We start from the raw sequence: 19,540 nt of genomic DNA, 5'->3' as shown, positions 1-19,540 counted from the left end.
CAGAAGTTTAGTAGTATTAACTCTTATAGTTTGATATCTGATCCATTTCTAGTTTGAGTGTATAATGTGAGTTAAGTGTTTAGGTTTATTATATTTTGTAAGATAATCCATTTGTTCTAGCACCATTTGTTTAAAAAAAACCTCCTTTCCCCTCATTGAATTACCTTGGCATTTTTGTTAGTTGACCATATATACATATGTATATTTGTGTACTCTGTTCTATGCCATTGTTCTATGCCAATACCACGGTGTCAGCCTTGATTACTGTATATCTGGAAATCAAGTAGTGTGAGTCCTCCGAGTTTGTTTTCTTTTTCAAACTTGTTTTGCTAATCTAGGTCCTTGACCTTTCTATATAAATTATAAAACCAACATCAGTTCTTCAAAAAAGCCTTTTAGAATTTTAATTAGGATTGCATTGAATCTATGGATTCAATTTGGAGAGGATTGCCATGTTAACAATATTGAGTCTTTCAATTTATGATCATGGTTTATCTCATTTTTATTTGTGCTGCCTTTATTTTCTCTCAGCAGCGTTTTGTAGTGTCATTTCCCTTCATCCTGAAGAATTTCCTTTAGCATTTCTAGTATTACAGAGAGAGAGCTGCTTCAAATTGTAGAGAAAAGGAAAGAGTAAACTCCTTATTTGAAAACATCTTTTGGATATTTGTTTTATTGCCATTCCAAAAAAAGTAGTGAAAGATGATAAAAGAGTATGTATGTTATATATGTTGTGTAGCTAAAGATAACCAAAAGCTTCATAAAGAACTTGAAGTCTTTTCTGTTGAAGAAGATTCCAACCCGTTCAGTATTATATCTCCTTGCTTGCTTTGGGTGATGGATCATCAGACCACAAAGTGTTGGTGGCTTCTGCACCTCTCTTTTCCTCTACCTCTCCCTATAACTCTCACAGCTCCCTTAAAAGAAATTACCTTAGGATATTGGAAAATTGACACAAGCAGAGAACATAGCAACTGAAGATAGATGACCTATACTTTCCTCTGAAAGCTGTATACAAAATTAAGTTTCACATACACGTATTCTTTATTTATGCCAGCAATAGCAGTAGAAAATAAAGGAAACATTCTTTTGATAATGACAATAAAAGTGTAAAATAATAAATATATGGGAACTATATGAATAAACAGAATTTTAATTGAGATCAATTAAAGCCTACTTGGGTAAATATAAAGCAGTTCCTGAAAAAGAAGAATGAATTTTTTCTTTTTGGTGAGAAAAATTGTCCCTGAGCTGACATCTGTTGCTAATTTTCCTCTCTTTGCTTGAGGACAATTGTCCCTGAGCTAACATCTGTGCCAATCTTCCTCTATTTTGTACGTGGGACACGACTGCAGCATGGCTTGATGAGCGATGTGTAGGTCACTGCCCAGGATCTGTAAACTGTGGGCCACCAAAACGGAGCACGTGAACTTAACTACTGTACCACCAGACCGGCCCAGGGTAATTGTTTTTTGGGGGTTTTTTTGAGGAAGATTAGCCCTGAGCTAACATCTGCTGCCAATCCTCCTCTTTTTGCTCAGGAAGACTGTCCCTGAGCTAACATCCGTACCCATCTTCCTGTACTTTATATGTGGGACACCTGCCACAGCATAGCTTGATAAGCAGTGCATAGGTTTGCACCCAGGATCCAAACTGGCAAACCCCGGGTCGCCAAAGCAGAACATGTAAACTTAACCGCTGCGCCACCAGGCCGGCCCCCCGCCCAGAATATTTTTATTTATTTATTTATTTATTTTTAAAGATTTTATTTTTTTTCTTTTTCTCCCCAAAGCCCCCCAGTACATAGTTGTATATTCTTCGTTGTGGGTCCTTCTAGTTGTGGCATGTGGGACGCCGCCCAGCGTGGTTTGATGAGCAGTGCCATGTCCCGCGCCCAGGATTCAAACCAACGAAACACTGGGCCACCTGCAGCGGAGCACACAAACTTAACCACTCGGCCACGGGGCCAGCCCCCTAGAATATTTTTAAAGATGTTACTTCTTCCTGAATTATTTTCTAAGTATAGTCATGTGCCACTTAATGACAGGGATACATTCTGTGAAGTGTGTTGTTAGGTGTTTTGTCATTATACAAATGTCATAGAGTGTACTTACACAAACCTAGATGATACAGCCTACTACACCCATAGGCTATATGGTACTAATCTTATGGGACCACCATTGTATATGTGGTCTGTCGTTGATCTAAATGTCATTATGCAGCGTATGGCTATAATGCTATTTACATCAAAACATAGCGTCTTTGGGGAGCTTGTGGTGGTGGGAGCAGAATTGACTAAGTGATTTTAAATATAATCTGAAAGAATAAAGGTAGAATGGCCAAGACATTTTTAAAATGTAAATAACAAGTGAGGATTTGCTTTCCCAAATACTAAGACTTGTTCTAAATAAATAATAATTTTAAAGGTATGATACTGATGCTTTTTTTAGTTCTTTATTAGTGGGAGAGCTTTTAAAAAACATAATGACTACTCCCTGCTCGAGAGCTACAGAATCAAAAGCTCTGGGAGTAAGTTCTAGGTATATACTTTTAAGAAGTTCACAGTAGATTCTGATATGACAGAATCACCTCCAGCTATGAACCAACCAGTCTAGGTGGACAAATTCCTGAATCCTGAAGGAACCAACTCCTAGGACACATAAATTACAGTTCAAATCTCCCACTTTATTCCTATTTAGTTCTGGGCAAACAAGCTGTTCTTTAATAAGTAGGGATAATAAATGCAAAGAAGAACAGTGGTTTTTGATTTACAGAAGAATATGTCACTTCATTTTATTTATTTTTTTTTGCCATACCGTGCATCATTTATGACTCTCTTTAGAATTCAGATACAGGGAAGGAGAAATAACATGAATTGTTTTACTTTCTATCTACTGGCTATTACATTAGCTTTATTAGTTCTATGTCATATGAACTTGTTTGTTCTTGTTGGTTCATTTAATTTTGGTATGTGTATGTATAGTGACGGAGGATGAGCTATGTTTTGTTTATACATCATTGCTATAAATTTTTAACTTGGTAACAAGATGCACTTGAAAAAAGTGTATGATTTTTGTGTATAGTTTTTATCTTTGGTTATTATTCTAGATAAAAACAAGTAAGTAAAACAACCATTTAACTGTTGAAACTTATTTTAAAACAATCATTTAAACTCTGGAAATAATTATCTTAAGGGCACACAGCAAATGGAGAATCATTTGTTTAAAAAAAAATCTAAATCTCAGTAAAAACAAGAGTTTGGCATTTGACTGGTCACTTTCTCTGACCACCTCCCTGAGCTCAGCTTAAAGGAAGCTCTGCTCTGAGGAAGAAGGTCTGACTAGGCATCTCTCATGCCTTCTAGCTTCTTGTTGCAGATGCTTTCTTCCAGTCAGGAGAGGTCTAAAGGCCTAGGGCTCGCTTCCCTCACTCAGCCTTTACTCAGAGTGGAGGTCTACTCCAGGCACAGTAGGCTGAGAATAATTCCCAAGAAAGTATAATTTCCAGTGAGCCCACCTGAACCCACAGTCGTTCCTAGTAGACAGAGGGAGTGCACCTGCTCAAGACAGCCTCCTGTGAAGTGATATCTGAGGCTGCGCACTGCCAGGGAAATAGACTTCAATAAACCTAGAGATAAAGAGGGACATTCTCTAGTGATAAAAGGGTCAGTCTGTCAGGAAAACATAAATTACATCCTAACAACAGAGCCTGAAAATGCATGAAGCAAAATTCAACAGAATTGGAGGGGAAAGTAAACAATTACACAGTAATGGTTGGACACATCAATACCCCACTTTCAGTAATAGATAGAGCATCTAGGCAGGAGATCAACAAAGATGAAAGACTTCAACAACACTCTGAATCAACCGGACCTAACAGACATCTACACTCCACCCAACAAGAGCAAATTACTCATTCTTCTCAAGTGTACATGCAACATTCTCCAGGAAGAGACCATATGCTAGGCCATAAAAAAGGGAATTTTAAAGGATTGCAGTCATACAAAAATATGTTTTCCAACCACAGTGGAATGAAATTAGAAATCAATTACAGAGAAAATGTGAGGAATTCACAAATATGTGGAAATTAACGTACTTCTAAGTAATCAATATATCAAAGAAGAAATCACAAAGGAAGTTGGAATATAGTTTGAGATGAATTAAAACAAAACCAAATCTTATGAGATGTAGCTAACAGCACTTAGAAGGTAATTTATAGCTGTAAAAGCCTGTATTACATATGTCAAGTCAATACCCTAACTGTCCACCTTAAGAGTCTAGAAAAAGAGGAGTGAACTAAATCTAAAGCAAGCAGAGAGAAGGAACTAATAATGATTACTTCCTTCCTGTTAGCAGAAATAAATGAAATAGTATAGAAAAATAGAGAAAATTAGCAAAACCAAAAGTTGGTCCTTTGAAAATATCGACGAAATTGATAAACCTTTATCCTGTGCTGATCCAGAAAAAAAGAGAGGTGACTCAAATTACTAAATCACAAATGATGTAGGAGAAATCACTACTGATTTTACAGAAATAAAACGATTTTAAAGGGAATACTGTGAACAGTATATTTGCCAAGAGATTAGATAATTTAGTGAAATAGGCAAATGCCTAGAAAGACAAACTACCGAAACTAACCTAAAGAGAAATAGAAATCTGAACAGACATACATTTTGCAGGTTGAATTGTGTCCCCCAAAAAGATATATTGAAATTCTAACCCCTGGTTACCTGTGAATGTGACCTTATTTGGAAATAAAGTCTTTGTAGATGTAATCAAGTTAAGATGAGGTTATAGTAAATTAGAGTGGGTCCTAAGTCCAATGACTGGTGTCTTTCTAAGGAGAGAGAGTTGGAAACACAGACAGACACACAGGGAACAATGCCATGTAATGATGGAGGAAGAAATTGGAGTTATGCTGTCATAAACCAAGAAAGACCAGCGATTGCTGGGGAGAGCACCAGAAGCTGCGAAGAGGCAAGGAAGGCTCTTTTTTAGAGCTTTCAGAAAGAGAATGGCCCTACTGACATCTTGACTTCAGACTTCTAGATTACAGAGATGTAAGAGTGTAAGTTTCTGCTGTTTTAAGCCATCTAGTTTGTGGTAGTATGTTCCAGTAGCCCTAGGAAACTGGTACAACTTAGAACAAGTAAAGAGATTGAATTAGTGATTTTAAAACTTCCATCAAAGAAAAGCCTATGGCCAGATGTCTTCACCAGTGATTCTACCAGATATTTTTAAGAGAAGTAATATACCGTTTCTTCACTAACTTTTCTATAATGTAGAGAGGAAGAAAGACTTCCTCATATTGTTGGGCCCGTATTGCTTGAATACCAAAACCAGACAAAGACATCACAAGAAAAGAAAACCACAGACCAGTATCACTTTAAATACCAACACAAAAATTCCAACAAAATACTAGCAAACCAACTCTAGCAACGTGTAAAAACTATGTACATTGTTACCAAATGAGATTTTTCTCAGGAATGCAAGGTGGGTTTAACACCCCAAATCAGTTAATGTAATACAATGTATTAATAGAATAAGTGACAGGAACCACATGATCATCTCTAATAGGTGCCCTCCCAAAAAAGCATTTGACCAAAGCCAACATCTTTTCAGGATAAAAACAACCAACAAGTTAGGAATAGAAGGAAACTTCCTCAACCTGACCTACAAAAATACACAGCTAACATACTTAATGGTAAAAGACTGAACAGTTCCCCCCTGAAACAGGAACGAGGATAAGGATGTTCACTCTCACTACTTATATTCAGCATTGTACAAGAGGTTCTAGCCTTGGAAATTAGGCAATAAAAAGAAACCAAAGTTACCCAGATTGCAAAAGAAGAAGTAAAAGTATCTGAGTTTGTTGATGACATGATGTTGTGTATAGAAAATCCTGGGGCTGGCCCTGTGGTTAAGTTCATGCACTCCGCTTTGGTGGCCCGGGGTTTCGCTGGTTCGGATCCTGGGCGCAGACATGGCACCGTTCATCGAGCCATGCTGAGGCAGCATCCCACATGCCACAACTAGAAGGACCCACAACTATAATATACAACTATGTACCAGGGGGGTTTGGGGAGAAAAAATCCTAAGGAATCTACAAAACACTATTAGAGTGAAATAAGTAAGTTCAATGAGGTTACAGAATACAGCACTTAAAAAAATTTAGTTGTATTTGTATACACTAGCAATGAACAATTTGAACATGAAATTAAGGAAACAGCTCCGTTTACAGTCTCATCAAAAAGAATAAAATACTTAGAAATAAATTTAACAAAAGTGTAAATCTCATCCACTGTAAATTACAAAACATTCTTGAAAGAAATTAAAGAAGATCTAAGTAAATGGGAAGATATCCCATGCTCATGGAAAGGAAGACAATATTACGAAGATGGCATTACTCCCCCAAATGACCTGCAGATTACTGCATTCTGTATCAAGACCCCAGCTTCCTTTTTTTTCAGAAATTAACAAGCTGATCCTAAAATTCATATGAGAATATAGGAGACCCCCCCCCCCCGCCCAAATAGCCAAAACAGTCTTATAAAAGAACAAATTGGGAGGACTCACACTTCCCAATTTTAAAATTTACTAAAACTACAATGATAACATAGTGTGATAGTCACGTAAAGATAGATGCATAGATCAGTGGAATATAGTTGAGTGCCCAGAAGTAAAATTTATGGCCAATGACTTTTCACAAAGCAAGTTAGATCCCTTTCTTATACATACACAAAAATTTGCTTGAAATGGATCATAGACCTAAAAGTAAGTCCTAAAACTATGAAACTTTTAGAAGAAAATACAGGAGTAAATCTTCATCACCTTGAGTTAGCCACTAGTTTTTCAGATACAATACCAAAAGCATAGTTGACAAAAGAAAAAAATGATAAATTGGAATTCATTGAAATTCAAAAATTTTGTACAGTAGAATCAGTGAAGTCATAAGAAAGCTCAAAGATGAGAGAAATATTTGTAAATCATATATCTGATAATGGACTTGCAGCCAGAGTATATCAAGAATTCTTAGAACTTAACACTAAAAAGGTAAATATCCCAATTAAAAACTGGGCAAAGCATATGAAAAGACATTTCTTGGAAGAAGATATTTGGCCAATAAGCACATAAAAAGATGCTCAGTATCATTTGTCATTAGGGAAATGTAAATATAAGTCATGAGATATTACTTCTCATGTACTAGGATGGGTATAATCAAAAAGATAACAAGTGTTCATAAGTGTGGAGAAATCAGAACCCTCATTGCTGTTGGAAATACAATAAAATGGTGCAGCTACTTTGGAAAATGGTTTGGCACTTCCTCAAAGTGGTTAACATAGTTAACATATAATCCCAAAATTCCTCTCATAAGTATATATCCAAGAGAAATGAAAATATACGTCCACACAAAAACTTACACACAAATATTAAAAGTAGCTATTCATATCGTAGTAGCCAAAAAAGTAAAAACATCTCACGTTTATCAACCAATGAATGGGTAAAATATGGTATATCCATGCAATGAAATACTATTTGGCAGTAAAAGGGAAGTAAGTACTGATGCATGCTGCAACTTAGATGAGCCTTGAAAACTTCTAGGTGACAGAAGTCAGTCGCTAAAAACCTGAATATTGTATGATTCCATTTATATGAAATGTTTAGAATAGGCAGGTCTGTAGAGACAAAAAGTAGTATGGTCGTCGCCTAGGTTTGGGGCAAGTGGGAGAATGGGGAGTGACTGTTAATAGATACAGGATTTCCTTTTGGGGTATGAATTAGATCATGGCGATGGACCCATACCTCTCTGAATATACTAAAATAATCATTGAATTTTACACTTTAAATGGGTGAATTGTATGGTATGTGTATTATATCTCAGTAAAATTCTTGGAAAACACAACAAATAGGTGTGACTGTAATTGATGTGAGCCAACTAAAAGTAATCTGTATATTACAGAGTCCATGTTGATAAAATTGGTAATTATTTGATTCAAGAAAGAACGCGTGGCACCTGCCTTACTGAGTACGGCTAGATTAGTTGTTCTGTGTTGGTTCAGATTAGAAAGTAGCCTGAATGCTATATTAAACGTAGTTTAAGTGTAGATACTGTGTTCAAAGTCTGACTGAAGTGACTGAATGTAGGACTAAGGAGTTAAGTACAATGTATGCCATGTGATGTCTGACTTTTAAAAATCACTAAACAATGAAATGACATTAAAGTATAATACAATTGAGGATTTTATTGGACTCTAATACTTGTTCCTAATACCTTTTAAATGTTAAATCTCTATCAAAATTAGATTATTTTATTTGTGATTCATTTCAAAAAGTTATTCTTAATAATTTCTTTAGTCCATAAAAAAGAATGTCGGCAAATACAGCTGTGATAAAGGTTTTCTTAATGATTTATAACACTTGAAATATTTTATTTAAAATTTTTTAAACAAATTTTGTGGCAAACTTATGTCTTATACAGAAATGTTAAGGGATCATTGTGAGTTCTTCATATTAGAAAACTATTTGCAAAATACATATTTTGGTTGTACTGCTGACAATTCGGTTGATGGGGAAATCATAGAAAGCTGGTTGCAAATATTCTGGGTGTATTTAAAAATCTTTGAGGAAGTCATTTATGGATCATAACATGCCTTCAATGTCTTGTTCTTTCTTTTCATTGTGCCAAGTTATGTGCCCATTTTTAAGTTTAGAGCACTTTTAAGTTTTCCATGATATAAGTAAATGCATGTGTTGATACATTCCCATGATTCAAAGTAAATTATATGCACTAGCACTTAACACTTAAAAGATGTACTTTGCTTTTCTTTATACTCTTATTTTCTGTTATCATAGATTCCTGTTTGTTTATTAGCTACAAGAGTGGAAGTAAATGCAAAGCATTGTTGACCTAGTCCAGTGCTCGTGCAGTCTGAGAGCAGATTCAGGGTCGGTGACATGACTGTAGTGCAGCATTTTCCTCATTCTAGTGCAGACTTTCTGATCAGGATCCACTTTGTATTGCAAACCTGGTCGAGGATATATATGATAGTGAGGTGTTTCCCTAAGATACTGAAACGTTTACCCTTAGAACATGCAATGCACTCTATTTTTCAGTTCTTTTCTAAATGCTAGTTTTGACCTGTTAATTTCACAGCCCACTAATGATTTGAAAGATACAGTTTGTAAAATAGTACTCTAGGGACAGAATTATGCAGTCAAATATATTCTCCGAATTTTTCCTCCTAATTGTCCTTTAAAAGTGTTTGTTTTGTATCTGGGGAAAATAGATCTCATACTAGGAGGGCAGACATGATTCTCAAATGAGACATGGGATTTAAGGTATCTTTTTGTCTTAGTTGTCTGAATTATTGCTGTAGTGTAATAAGAACCAATATATTTGAATCCTCAAGGAAATTTTCCCTTTAGTAGTTATAGTTTAGAGTTTACCTGTAAGTTTTAAATAAAACTCACGATCAAAAAACATGGATAAACACCCAAAGTATATTTATATATTCACTTCGCTTTTATAGTTTTGTGAAGATAAATCTTATCCTGATGTAAAGTTTTGAAGTATTTTAATTGTATTGTAAACCTATTTGTCTTATCTGTTATTAACATTTGTCTTTGATTTTGCATCTGTGCTTTTGATATTGAAAGGGGAAAGATTTTTGTGCAAATATTTCATCACATATTTTTGCAGGGACACTTAGTCGGTCTGGATGAACCAGCTTCGGGAGCTGGGCAAGAAGCTCTGCTTAAACAAGAGCAAGCAAAAATCATTCGATTCGAGAGACAAGCAGAAGAGTTCCTCAATGCAGTCTTTTATAGAAAAGGTTGGTTCCAGTGAAGAATGACATTTAGCATCTGCTTGTCTTAAATTAATCTCCTTAATTTCAGTGTCATTTTTAAAAAGAGTTACTTTAAAAAATATTTTTCTTTATTGATAATACACTTTATAATTCTCTATATTTCTTTGGTCAAGTTAAATTTGGAGTAGGGTAAGGCAACTCCTCTCTCTCCTTTTCACTCAAGTGATGGTGCCATGTAAGTTTTAGTTAAACAGTTCTTAAAATTATTATGAAAGTCTAAAAATTGTAAGGTCTCAGTAGTTCTGTATTTTGCTAGACAAATTTTCTTACATAAGCAGTCACTGTTTTAATCACTTATAACCATAAAGCCAACTATGTGAAATTTTAGTAAGTCCTCACTGAAATTTCATTTGGGGAGAAAATGTAAAGTTATATCTTAAAATTAGATTTGCAAGCATTTTTTTCTTCTTGATATAGTCTTGTTTCCCTAAAACTTTTTAAATTATTCAGATTAGAGAAAGAAATTCATTATTATATATGAAAACTTTCCCCTGTACATTTGAGGTGGCATTTAATAGCTCCACTGCTTGCATTTCTCAGTTTGTCTTTCTCCTTGAAACTTTTGTAGGCTAGTTTTACATTTGTTTTCTGTGTCCACAAAGCATAATTGCCATCAGCAAAGACCTTCAGGAAGCTTCCCTTCATGATCTTTTCTAGTGAAGAGTCTTTACCTTCAAGAAATTCTTTCTAAATGGATTTGTATTCTTTAGTTACGCCTTTCCTCTAATTCCAAGATGGGGTTACTATGATAGATTCTTTAGAAGTTTTCTACGAACTTCTGATAATCCTGAAATTCTTATTTAATCTTAAGGAGACTTAGTGATTCCACTTTCTTTGATATTTCTTCATATGTTCTAGTTTATACCTCTCATTCCTCTAGAAATTCCCTCTGAAGTTTGAAGGGTGATTTTTGCCTGTACACTGGTTAAGTCTGATAAGTGCTGATTCTAGTGGGTTGGTTATAGTTGGAGACCAGCTGAGCTTCTCTGTAATGAGATCAATATTTTCAAAAGGGAATATGAGGTGAAGTGTCATATAAAGTTAAGGAATGCACAAGATTATTGTTTTCAGTGACACTTAAAAAAAATTTCTTTGATCAGATGCCTAGGCAAAATTAAATCTTTTAGTACATCCTCACTTCTCTTCTAATACCCTCCTGCATCCTCTGACCTAAAGCTCTCGACTGAGGCTCCCATGCTCACCTTACCATCCCCATAAAATACCCTGAATTCCAAAATTATGTTCAAAAATAGTAATTTTCTTAGTGTTATGATCATTTGATTGTTTTATTAAAGTAATTCACAAAGTATAAATGACTGATAGATCTGTTCTGTCAGTTTATTAACTAAATAAAATAACCTTACACTTCCTCTCTCTGCTGCTCCTCTCCTTTAGAATGTGTACTGAGTCATGGGTCTAATCTGCAGCAAACTTCCTAATTTACTTGGAGGAAGCACTTTTCATCCACTCTTTGCCTAGAGGGAGTTAATAAGGTCATCATAAGCAGATTCGTAGAGAGAGTTGTAGCTTGCTTCTCTACTATTCCCATCCCTTTGTCATGTAGGAATAATTTATGGTAAAGTTCTTTTAAGTTTTCTTGTTTAGAAATTAAACTTTTGGGCACATAAACTTTAGGGGAGAAATTCTTGCCTTGGAATCAGGCTCAAGAGAGACCTTGAGAGAATCCTCTGAAATTTTATGTAGAGTTAAGTTGTGTTTTTGTCTATATACTGGGATATGATGCTCAGAAAAAGAACTGTTTTTTTTGCAAGTGGAGGTCTTCCCCTTTGCTTTATGTGTTAATATTGTTATTTTTAGATATTTTATTAATCATCTTGGAAACATCTCAAAGATGGGCATTAGTACTCTTCAAATTAATACCAAAAATGTTCAATATCCAGAGATATGACAGGCAATTTAGCCTGAAGAGACTATTTTGTATTTAATAAATAATTCGGCTATTTGAATTTAGTCCTTTGTTTCCAAATATTGAAAATTGTATGTTTTAAATAATTGAGTATGAAAAGGTTATACATAGGTAGGTTGAACCACAGATGCAATAAAAGTAGGCTTTTGTATTATGGACTCTAATTCCAGTTTAAGAACAATATGCCTTCCCCAACTATCATAATCATATTTCTTTTCAGCTTTCTTTGTCACTTGTGTTGAAAAATTTGACATTTTTCTAAAAGTTAGATTTGCATTTTTTGAACATACAGGTGGCTGTGATGTAGCATTTACATGTTTTTCTATAGTTTTCATTTGACACAATTGTGCATGTTTCCCTAGGCATAGCTAGGTTTATAGATGTTGTTTTAAGTAAGTGAAAGAATGAAATGTGTTCAAGAAAGTTTCAAATGATGCAGAAATTCAAATGGCAGAGATGTCATTGATTCATAAACATGAATTGTGTTTCATGATTACATTAGTCATTCATTCAACAAAGACAAAATATGCTGCAGGCGTTTAAAGCTCAAAGGTAGCAATTTATGGTCTTTATCCTAAAATCTTTGACTCTTCACAAATCTTTTTAATTATATTTATCAATGTAGTTAAACACAAAGACATCTCATAACTAACTTCATTTTGCTTCCTATTTGGAAACTTTCCTCTGTTAGATATTCTCCAACTTTTCAGGAGATAAAAAGATAGCTAATACATTAAAACTTGAAATTATATACAGTCTCATTTGGAGGATTGTATGCTATATAAGGAAAAAATAGATCTTAAGTGGAAAGGTAAACGAATGTTAATAAGAAAACTCAGTAGAGAGATTTTAAAAAACAATGTATGGCTAAAATGTTTATTAAAACATTTAAGGAACCATTGTTAGTGATTGTAGTAACTTCTGAACCTTACCTAATTGAATACCTTTATTCTTAAACCATCCAGCTTACTCACAGTCTCTCTTAATAGAGGAAACTTAGAGTTAGAAATACTTTAGTAGAACAGAAATATCAGTATTGGTAGAGCAAACTTCATTAAACTCCAGAGAATTAAATAAGTGTTCTGACTTTATAACCATCTTGTGGTATTGAATATTGTCCTTCAGAAAAAAATTGTGTGTTCTTAGAAGTCCTATGAAGTTTTGATGGTGTGTTTGGTTTTTTGTGGAGATTTTAGATTTTAATAGTAACGAGTCAGTTTTTCTCAAAGTTTATAAATCAACCTAAGTTCCTTATAGCTCCAAAATACTAGGGATAAAGTAATTTACCTTGTGTAGTTAATTTTTAAAAGACCAATGAAACTCAGGTGTTCTGAGAACAGTCTTCTAAAGCCTCAGAAGTGTGGTAGGATGGTGAAGATCACAGGTGGAACATTAAGATTAGGGGGAGAGTTTTAATCAAGGGTGTACCACTGACCATCTATACAAATTTGAAGAGGCCACTTACTCTTTAGATCACATTTCCCTCATTTGTTTAAAAAAAAAAAAGAACTGTTTGATGTTGGTTGAGTTCACTGATCCACTTAATACTCAACTAATAAGAATGCATACTTTACACTAGGCAAGATTAGGTGCTGAGAATACAGAGATAGGCAAACATAATCTCTGTTCTCAAGAATCTTAGTGTCCCTGATAGTCTGGTGATGATAGAGAAATGATGATAATATATTTAATATAAAACATATTCCCTTTATTTTACCCCATTTGACCTTCAAGGTCCCTCCAGCGCTGAATGAGTTAATGAATTCCTATCGTCTTTATTTTAAAATTAATACTGATTAGAAATTGATAACTTAGATATTTATTTCATTACTTCCCTAGCTATTGTGTTTAATAGTTGACAGTGTATTTAAATAACTTATGGAAGATACATGGCCTCAGGCTTTTGAGATTTGGCATTTAAATTCCTAGCCTAAAATTAGGTTCTAAAATTATGGTCCCCGACCAGCAACATCTAGAAACTTGTTAGAAATACCAGTTTTTGAGCTCACCCTAGAACTGCTGAATCAGTAACACTGGGACTAGGACTCAGCAATCTGTTTTTACAAGACCTCAAAGTGATTCTGATGAACATTAAAGTGTGAGAACTATTGCCGTAGCCTGTCGTGGATCTTAATTTTAAAGATCTCCATTTACAATCTTGGTGTGCCTTCAATCTTTAACAAAAGGTAAATTAAGCACTCATGAATTGAGTAATCCATTCTTCAACAATTTAGGAAGAGATAGCTGAGGAAAAATCTTGGGGAAACCAGATGTGACCAGTAGGTGATAAACAGGGGAGTAATTATTTCATGAAAGAAGGGTTTTGGGATTTCTGTATCAGGTAAGTGATTCTTGCCCATAAGATATACTATTTGTTATCCCTTTTGTTATCCCTTTATGTGCTTTCATGATCCTGGGGTGTGGATGGGGGGATGTTTAGAAATAATTTTATGAAAATTTTATTTTTATAAATCTGATATTCATAAGATGTGAGATTAAAAATATAACTGAGGGAATACTATTTTTAGGATATTGCATTTTAAGAAAAAAATGAAATTTTATGTTTGCTTGAAAGCTGTCTTTTTTAGTACATTGTCCCACTTTAAAAGTTAATAAATCTTTGTTTACAGACAGTCCCTGGGTCTCCGACCCCAATATTCCCCTAGTGGCCCGTGAGATCATGCAGCGAATGATCCAACAATTTGCTGCTGAATATACCTCAAAAAATAGCTCTACTCAGGACCCCAGCCAGCCCAATAGCACAAAGAACCAAAGCCTGCCGAAAGCATCTCCAGTCACCACCTCTCCCACGGCTGCAACTGCTCAGAACCCTGTGCTCAGCAAACTTCTCATGGCTGACCAAGACTCACCTCTGGACCTTACTGTCAGAAAGTCTCAGTCAGAACCTAGCGAACAAGGTATGGTTTGATGTCAAGATCTCCTCTGTCCAATCAGAATACTTTAATTTGGGGAGAAAAAAAATTATTGGCAAGTAGGATGCCAGATGTAATAATAGGATAAAAACTAATGTGATTCTTAATTATTCCTGACTATGCGGTGATAGAAAAGTACAGATAAAGTGACAGTCTTACCTTTCAGTAGTTCATAGTCATGATTGATGCACCACTCAGGAAAGTTAGATGGTTACAGTTGTTCCTGATCTTTAAGTTACTTGGTATTTATGTAAGCATTTTATACTTTCCAAAGCATTGTCATATCCATTGTTTTTAAGACCCCTATGAAAAATTGTTTTTCCCCTTATCCGTCAACGTTCTAGGATTAGTACCTATTTGAGAAATAAATATGTCATGTTAAGTAAAAGAAATTATACTCTGAAAATAAGACAAAAATACATATTATTTGCATTTTTAAAAGAGAAATTCCTAGGGTTAGAAGTATTGAGAAGACAGTAGACACGCTTCAGCTTGTTAAGTGTCTTCAGTGTTTTATAAATAGACAAGCACATACATACATGCAGTATATTATGAATTAACCTTAGAGTATTCCCAAATGGTAATTGGTTGGTGAGGATCCTAATTTAGTGAAAAGGTTAAGAGGTTATCAATTTTACTTAGGAAATATTTCTTGAATCTTTGGAAAGTTTACTCTCAAGTACATAAAATATTCCTGTTGCTTTGCGATCTCGTTTTACCTTTAATTTCACAAAGATGAAATGAGCATTTCAACTCTGCCATTGTTTAAACCACTACAAATTGTAAATTGGTGATGTGTGTACTAATATTTTATTGTCATAGAAATCTTGAGTATGCAGAAAGGTTATGAGATGTGGATTTATTGGAAATGAGTACATGTTTATTTTGCAAAATAAATTTTAATTCTTATTAGAACCAAAAAGACTTTTTTTTGCCTATTGCAAGTAATTTATCAAAGATTTACACTTAATTGAGGGGCTTTAGTTGCTTCTTAAAGAATTTTTTTTGAATAGTTTTCCTTTGCTTTTTCCTGTTTCTATGTAGTGAACAGCAATCAAAATCTCATAAGTCGTGAGAGATTACCTAGCAGGAGACCTCCTAGTTGTCCTGTGTTCACATTGATCAGTCTCCCTTTGGTTACTGTATTTGCCAAGTTCTTCTCTTCTGTTTTATTGAGGATTGTTTTCTTTACCATAGATTGGTAGCTTTCATTAAAACTCTCTTTAAATATTGCGTTAAAAGCTTCAGATTTACAGTAGGAAAATGACAGCATGGAGGTTGTATTTAAAGTATTAGTAATGGAGATTAACATACAAAAATACCACTTAGTCTAATTTAACTTGTTACAGCTAGTGTTATGCTTAAGAGGTATGTTGTGTTTACAGCATGCACTTAACAAGAGAAATTTGAACTAGATGATAAGATTAAGATGAACAAACTTTTTAAAATTATATTTCCTAAATGGATTTTAGTGTGTTTTCAACTTAAATCACATTTTTAGTGGTAGACTTAAAATAGGTTGCCTATTTGATTAGACAGACTTAGAAGTCTTTAAATAATATTATCTTTGCTTGGAAATATTTTACAAGCAGTACATTTGCTTGTTAGATATCTAATTGAGTTAGATGTCTAATAGGATGCTTGGTTCTGTAAGTTTACAATTATGTTTTTAGAAATATTCATGAGACAACACTTATTTTGTATCAATGTGGGCTTTTTTGGTTTATAAGCTCAGTTACGTATTTATTTCTAACAGCCTAAAAATAGGGAGGTAAAATGTCCCCAGACAAGTCCTAAGTGGGTTCTATATTGGGGTGGTTTTTAACATAACTAGATAGCAAGACCTCTTTGCTGGCCAGTTGAAAATCACAGACGTTGAGTATTATCTTACTCAGTTGATTTTGGACAAAATGGCAGCTTTAAAAGTTGTCCAGACTATGAATTTTCTTTGCTAGACACGTCTGTAAGGGGGAAAAAGTCTTTGTGGGGAAAGTAAGTTCTAATTTTATGTTCTAAGAACATGAATTTAGCTTCAGTAAGAAAATGGTTAAACCTCTAGGCTGTTGTCAGTATCAAGACTATTTCCTTCTTTCTTTCCTTAAAATTTGCCCACCAATTTATAATAGCTTATTAATCAAAAAACCTTGTTTATAAAGATCAGCAAGTGAATTCTGAATCTCTGCAGGTTTTTTCCAAACGATTGAATCCACATATACAATTTTTTTCAGATGTGTCCAAAAAAGTAATGAGGACACATGCAAATTATAAATAGTTAACAATTGATTCATCTTACAGATTATCTTGTATTGTGTGTGTGTGTGTGTGTGTGTGTGTGTGTATGTAAATTGACTTTTAGGCTTGTACTTTAAAGTGACTTTTGTATTATTTAAAATTTTCTCAGGCCGTTCCCATGGCTGAGTACTTTAAGCTCTGCTTTGGTGGCCCATGGTTTTGCTTGTTCGGATCCTGGGCACAGACCTAGCACCGCTCATCAAGCCGTGCTGAGGTGATGTCCCACATAGCAGAACTAGAAAGACCTACAACTATGTACTGGGGGGCTTTGGGGAGAATATGGAAAAAAAAATAAATAAAAAATTTAAATAAATAAAATTTGCTAAATCAAACTTTTATATACTTTTCATCTTTTAGATAGACTTAGCTCTTGAGGAGTTTGGTTTTACAATTTGAATGAAATTGTGGCATTGAAAACTCATATGCTTTAGTCAAGGAAATTTAGAAAATGGAGTCTAATAGTTCTATTGCAGAACCTCATACTGTGTATACTGCTATTTCTTATATCTCACTATATTTTAACATCTTTAGTGATACGCTTTACCTTTCTTTTGCCCTATTAATAAAATACTTAACTCTTAGAGATATTAGATATAACAAGCTTTGCTAAATTTATGTTGCTTCTGGAGGAACAATATCCTAATTTTATTAATGAATGGATTTCATAACTCAAATATATGGCTAGTATGTCTGCTTAGTTGACTCTACCTACTGCTTTGTCATTTTTAGCCTATCCAGTTCACATTTGCTCCTAGTTTTTAATATCCTCAGGTGTTTCTTTGTGTCTCTACAGACGGTGTACTTGATCTGTCCACTAAGAAAAGTCCATGTGCTGGCAGCACTTCCCTGAGCCATTCTCCAGGCTGCTCCAGTACTCAAGGGAACGGGTAAGGGAAAATATTTGTAGCCTTCCACAGTTGTAGAGGGGACAGTTTATCAAAGATTGATGCCAATCTCCCTTGTATGTTTTAAAAATTAATCCTTCAGAGTAACACCCTTATAAGTGCGACTTTAGTAAAATGAGTTTTAGTCTGTCAATCAAACAATCTGTAAAGTCTAGAATTGGCTAGTATAGATCAATTTTGCCGGTTTAATACAAATAGTAAATAATCAGGAATATGGCAAGAATGTCTTTGGACTTTGTTGTTGAGTGTTTAGGAGTGTGAAACCCAACCTAAATAATTCCAGAGTTCAGATATCAAGGCAGTATTAGTGTGCTGAAGTTTTTGAATGAAAATTGGGCTCCAGTATTTAACTTGGTATCTCTAATGGAGTGTATGGGTCAGTGGGGGCTGTTCGTTTTTTTCTTGTTTGTTTTGTTTTGTTTGTTGATTTGAACTGCAATTTTAACTGTGTGGCAGTTCAGAAAATGTAATTGTATGTAATTTTTGTTTTTAAGTAGGTAAGACTGGTTGTAGATGTTGATGGATAACCATCTTATGCTGCCAAGACATTATTACATGCTCAGTTTTGATAATTCTTAGCAGACTAAAGTGAATTTTCTGACCACCTAATTTTATAGTGTAAGAATTGTCTAATTCTCCCTCTGTGTGCACATAGTAACCATTTAGAAAAGTCAGGTATCAGTGAGGATATTTAACTGCCAAATTGGAAAGGCATTTCCACAAAACTGTTGTGACCATAAATCAACTTCATCTAGGTATGAAAAATAATTTTGGTAAGTTAGTTAATATTTAGGTTTATTTAACTTTTAGAATATCAACATGGGGAAGTTGTTTAGATATTAAAGGAATAAGTAGAAACTAAATGGACTAATCTTTTTCAACTTACTCTTAATTACCTTCAAATTGAAGGATTACTTCACTGACTTCTAAAATGCTCCCTTTATTTTCTCTAAAATTCTGTCATTTTCCTTTTTCTTACCTCCTGTATTCACTCTAAAAATAACATTTAATCCATTTTGCGTAGTTTACTAATCTTTGTTTCCTTAAGGCCTTCTTTTCACTATAGTTTATGCTAGATGTAAGTCATCATGGTCCCAAATCATTGGGTTCCATTTATATATCAAAAAACTTGAGTTGAATAATTAAGGACACGTGTAGGAGAAGCTTAAGTGTGGTTTGCATAAATAAATCCCTTGCTTAAGATTCACTTTAAACTTGACCACCAGGTGCGTGTATTATATGGTTGAAGTTGCTGTGTTTATCCTTATGAGTGGAAAGAGTTTTCTATGTGGTATTGTTTTCTGGAAGACAAAAGCACCGACAGTACTGCCCATCTTTTAGTTGAATATTCATTGTTATCCTTTTTATGTTATTTATTGATAACAGCACAGAGTCTCCATTTTGGAGAACATAGCTGGTTTATCATCGCTTCTGCAGAGTTCCACTTTTGTGCCTAGTTAGTGTAATTATTCCCCTTGGGCATGCTTTACCAGTTGCCAGTTTTATCATTGATAATCTTTCTCTATTGTGAAAATGAAAACCGTATTAATTAACTTTGTAAAATAGTTGACTTTTTAAACATTGAAAGCTATCCACTTAAAATTTCAAAATTGAT

At 34.3% G+C, this 19,540-nt stretch overlaps 1 protein-coding gene across 34 annotated transcripts in view; it reads left to right on the top strand.

Moving 5' to 3' along the window:
* The window catches only part of LCOR (ligand dependent nuclear receptor corepressor), a 123,680-nt gene that overhangs the window by 72,390 nt on the left and 31,750 nt on the right, over positions 1 to 19,540 (top strand). For 18 of the 34 annotated variants that reach the window (XM_023641625.2, XM_023641654.2, XM_023641668.2 and 15 more), the window contains 3 exons: positions 9,700 to 9,832; positions 14,426 to 14,713; positions 17,814 to 17,907. The exons of 4 other annotated variants lie outside the window; for them this stretch is intronic. In XM_023641625.2, the coding sequence (XP_023497393.2) occupies positions 9,700 to 9,832; positions 14,426 to 14,713; positions 17,814 to 17,907 (515 nt within the window). The remainder of the gene's footprint in view (positions 1 to 9,699; positions 9,833 to 14,425; positions 14,714 to 17,813; positions 17,908 to 19,540) is intronic. 12 more of the 34 variants (XM_023641659.2, XM_070223463.1, XM_070223476.1 and 9 more) reach the window with 1 other exon arrangement.

The sequence above is a fragment of the Equus caballus genome, chromosome 1 (assembly GCF_041296265.1).
Source record: "Equus caballus isolate H_3958 breed thoroughbred chromosome 1, TB-T2T, whole genome shotgun sequence".
In the NCBI taxonomy this organism is placed as follows: Eukaryota; Metazoa; Chordata; class Mammalia; order Perissodactyla; family Equidae; genus Equus; species Equus caballus.
Note: the sequence above shows the minus strand (reverse complement) of the source record. Positions and strands in the feature narration are given on the sequence as shown.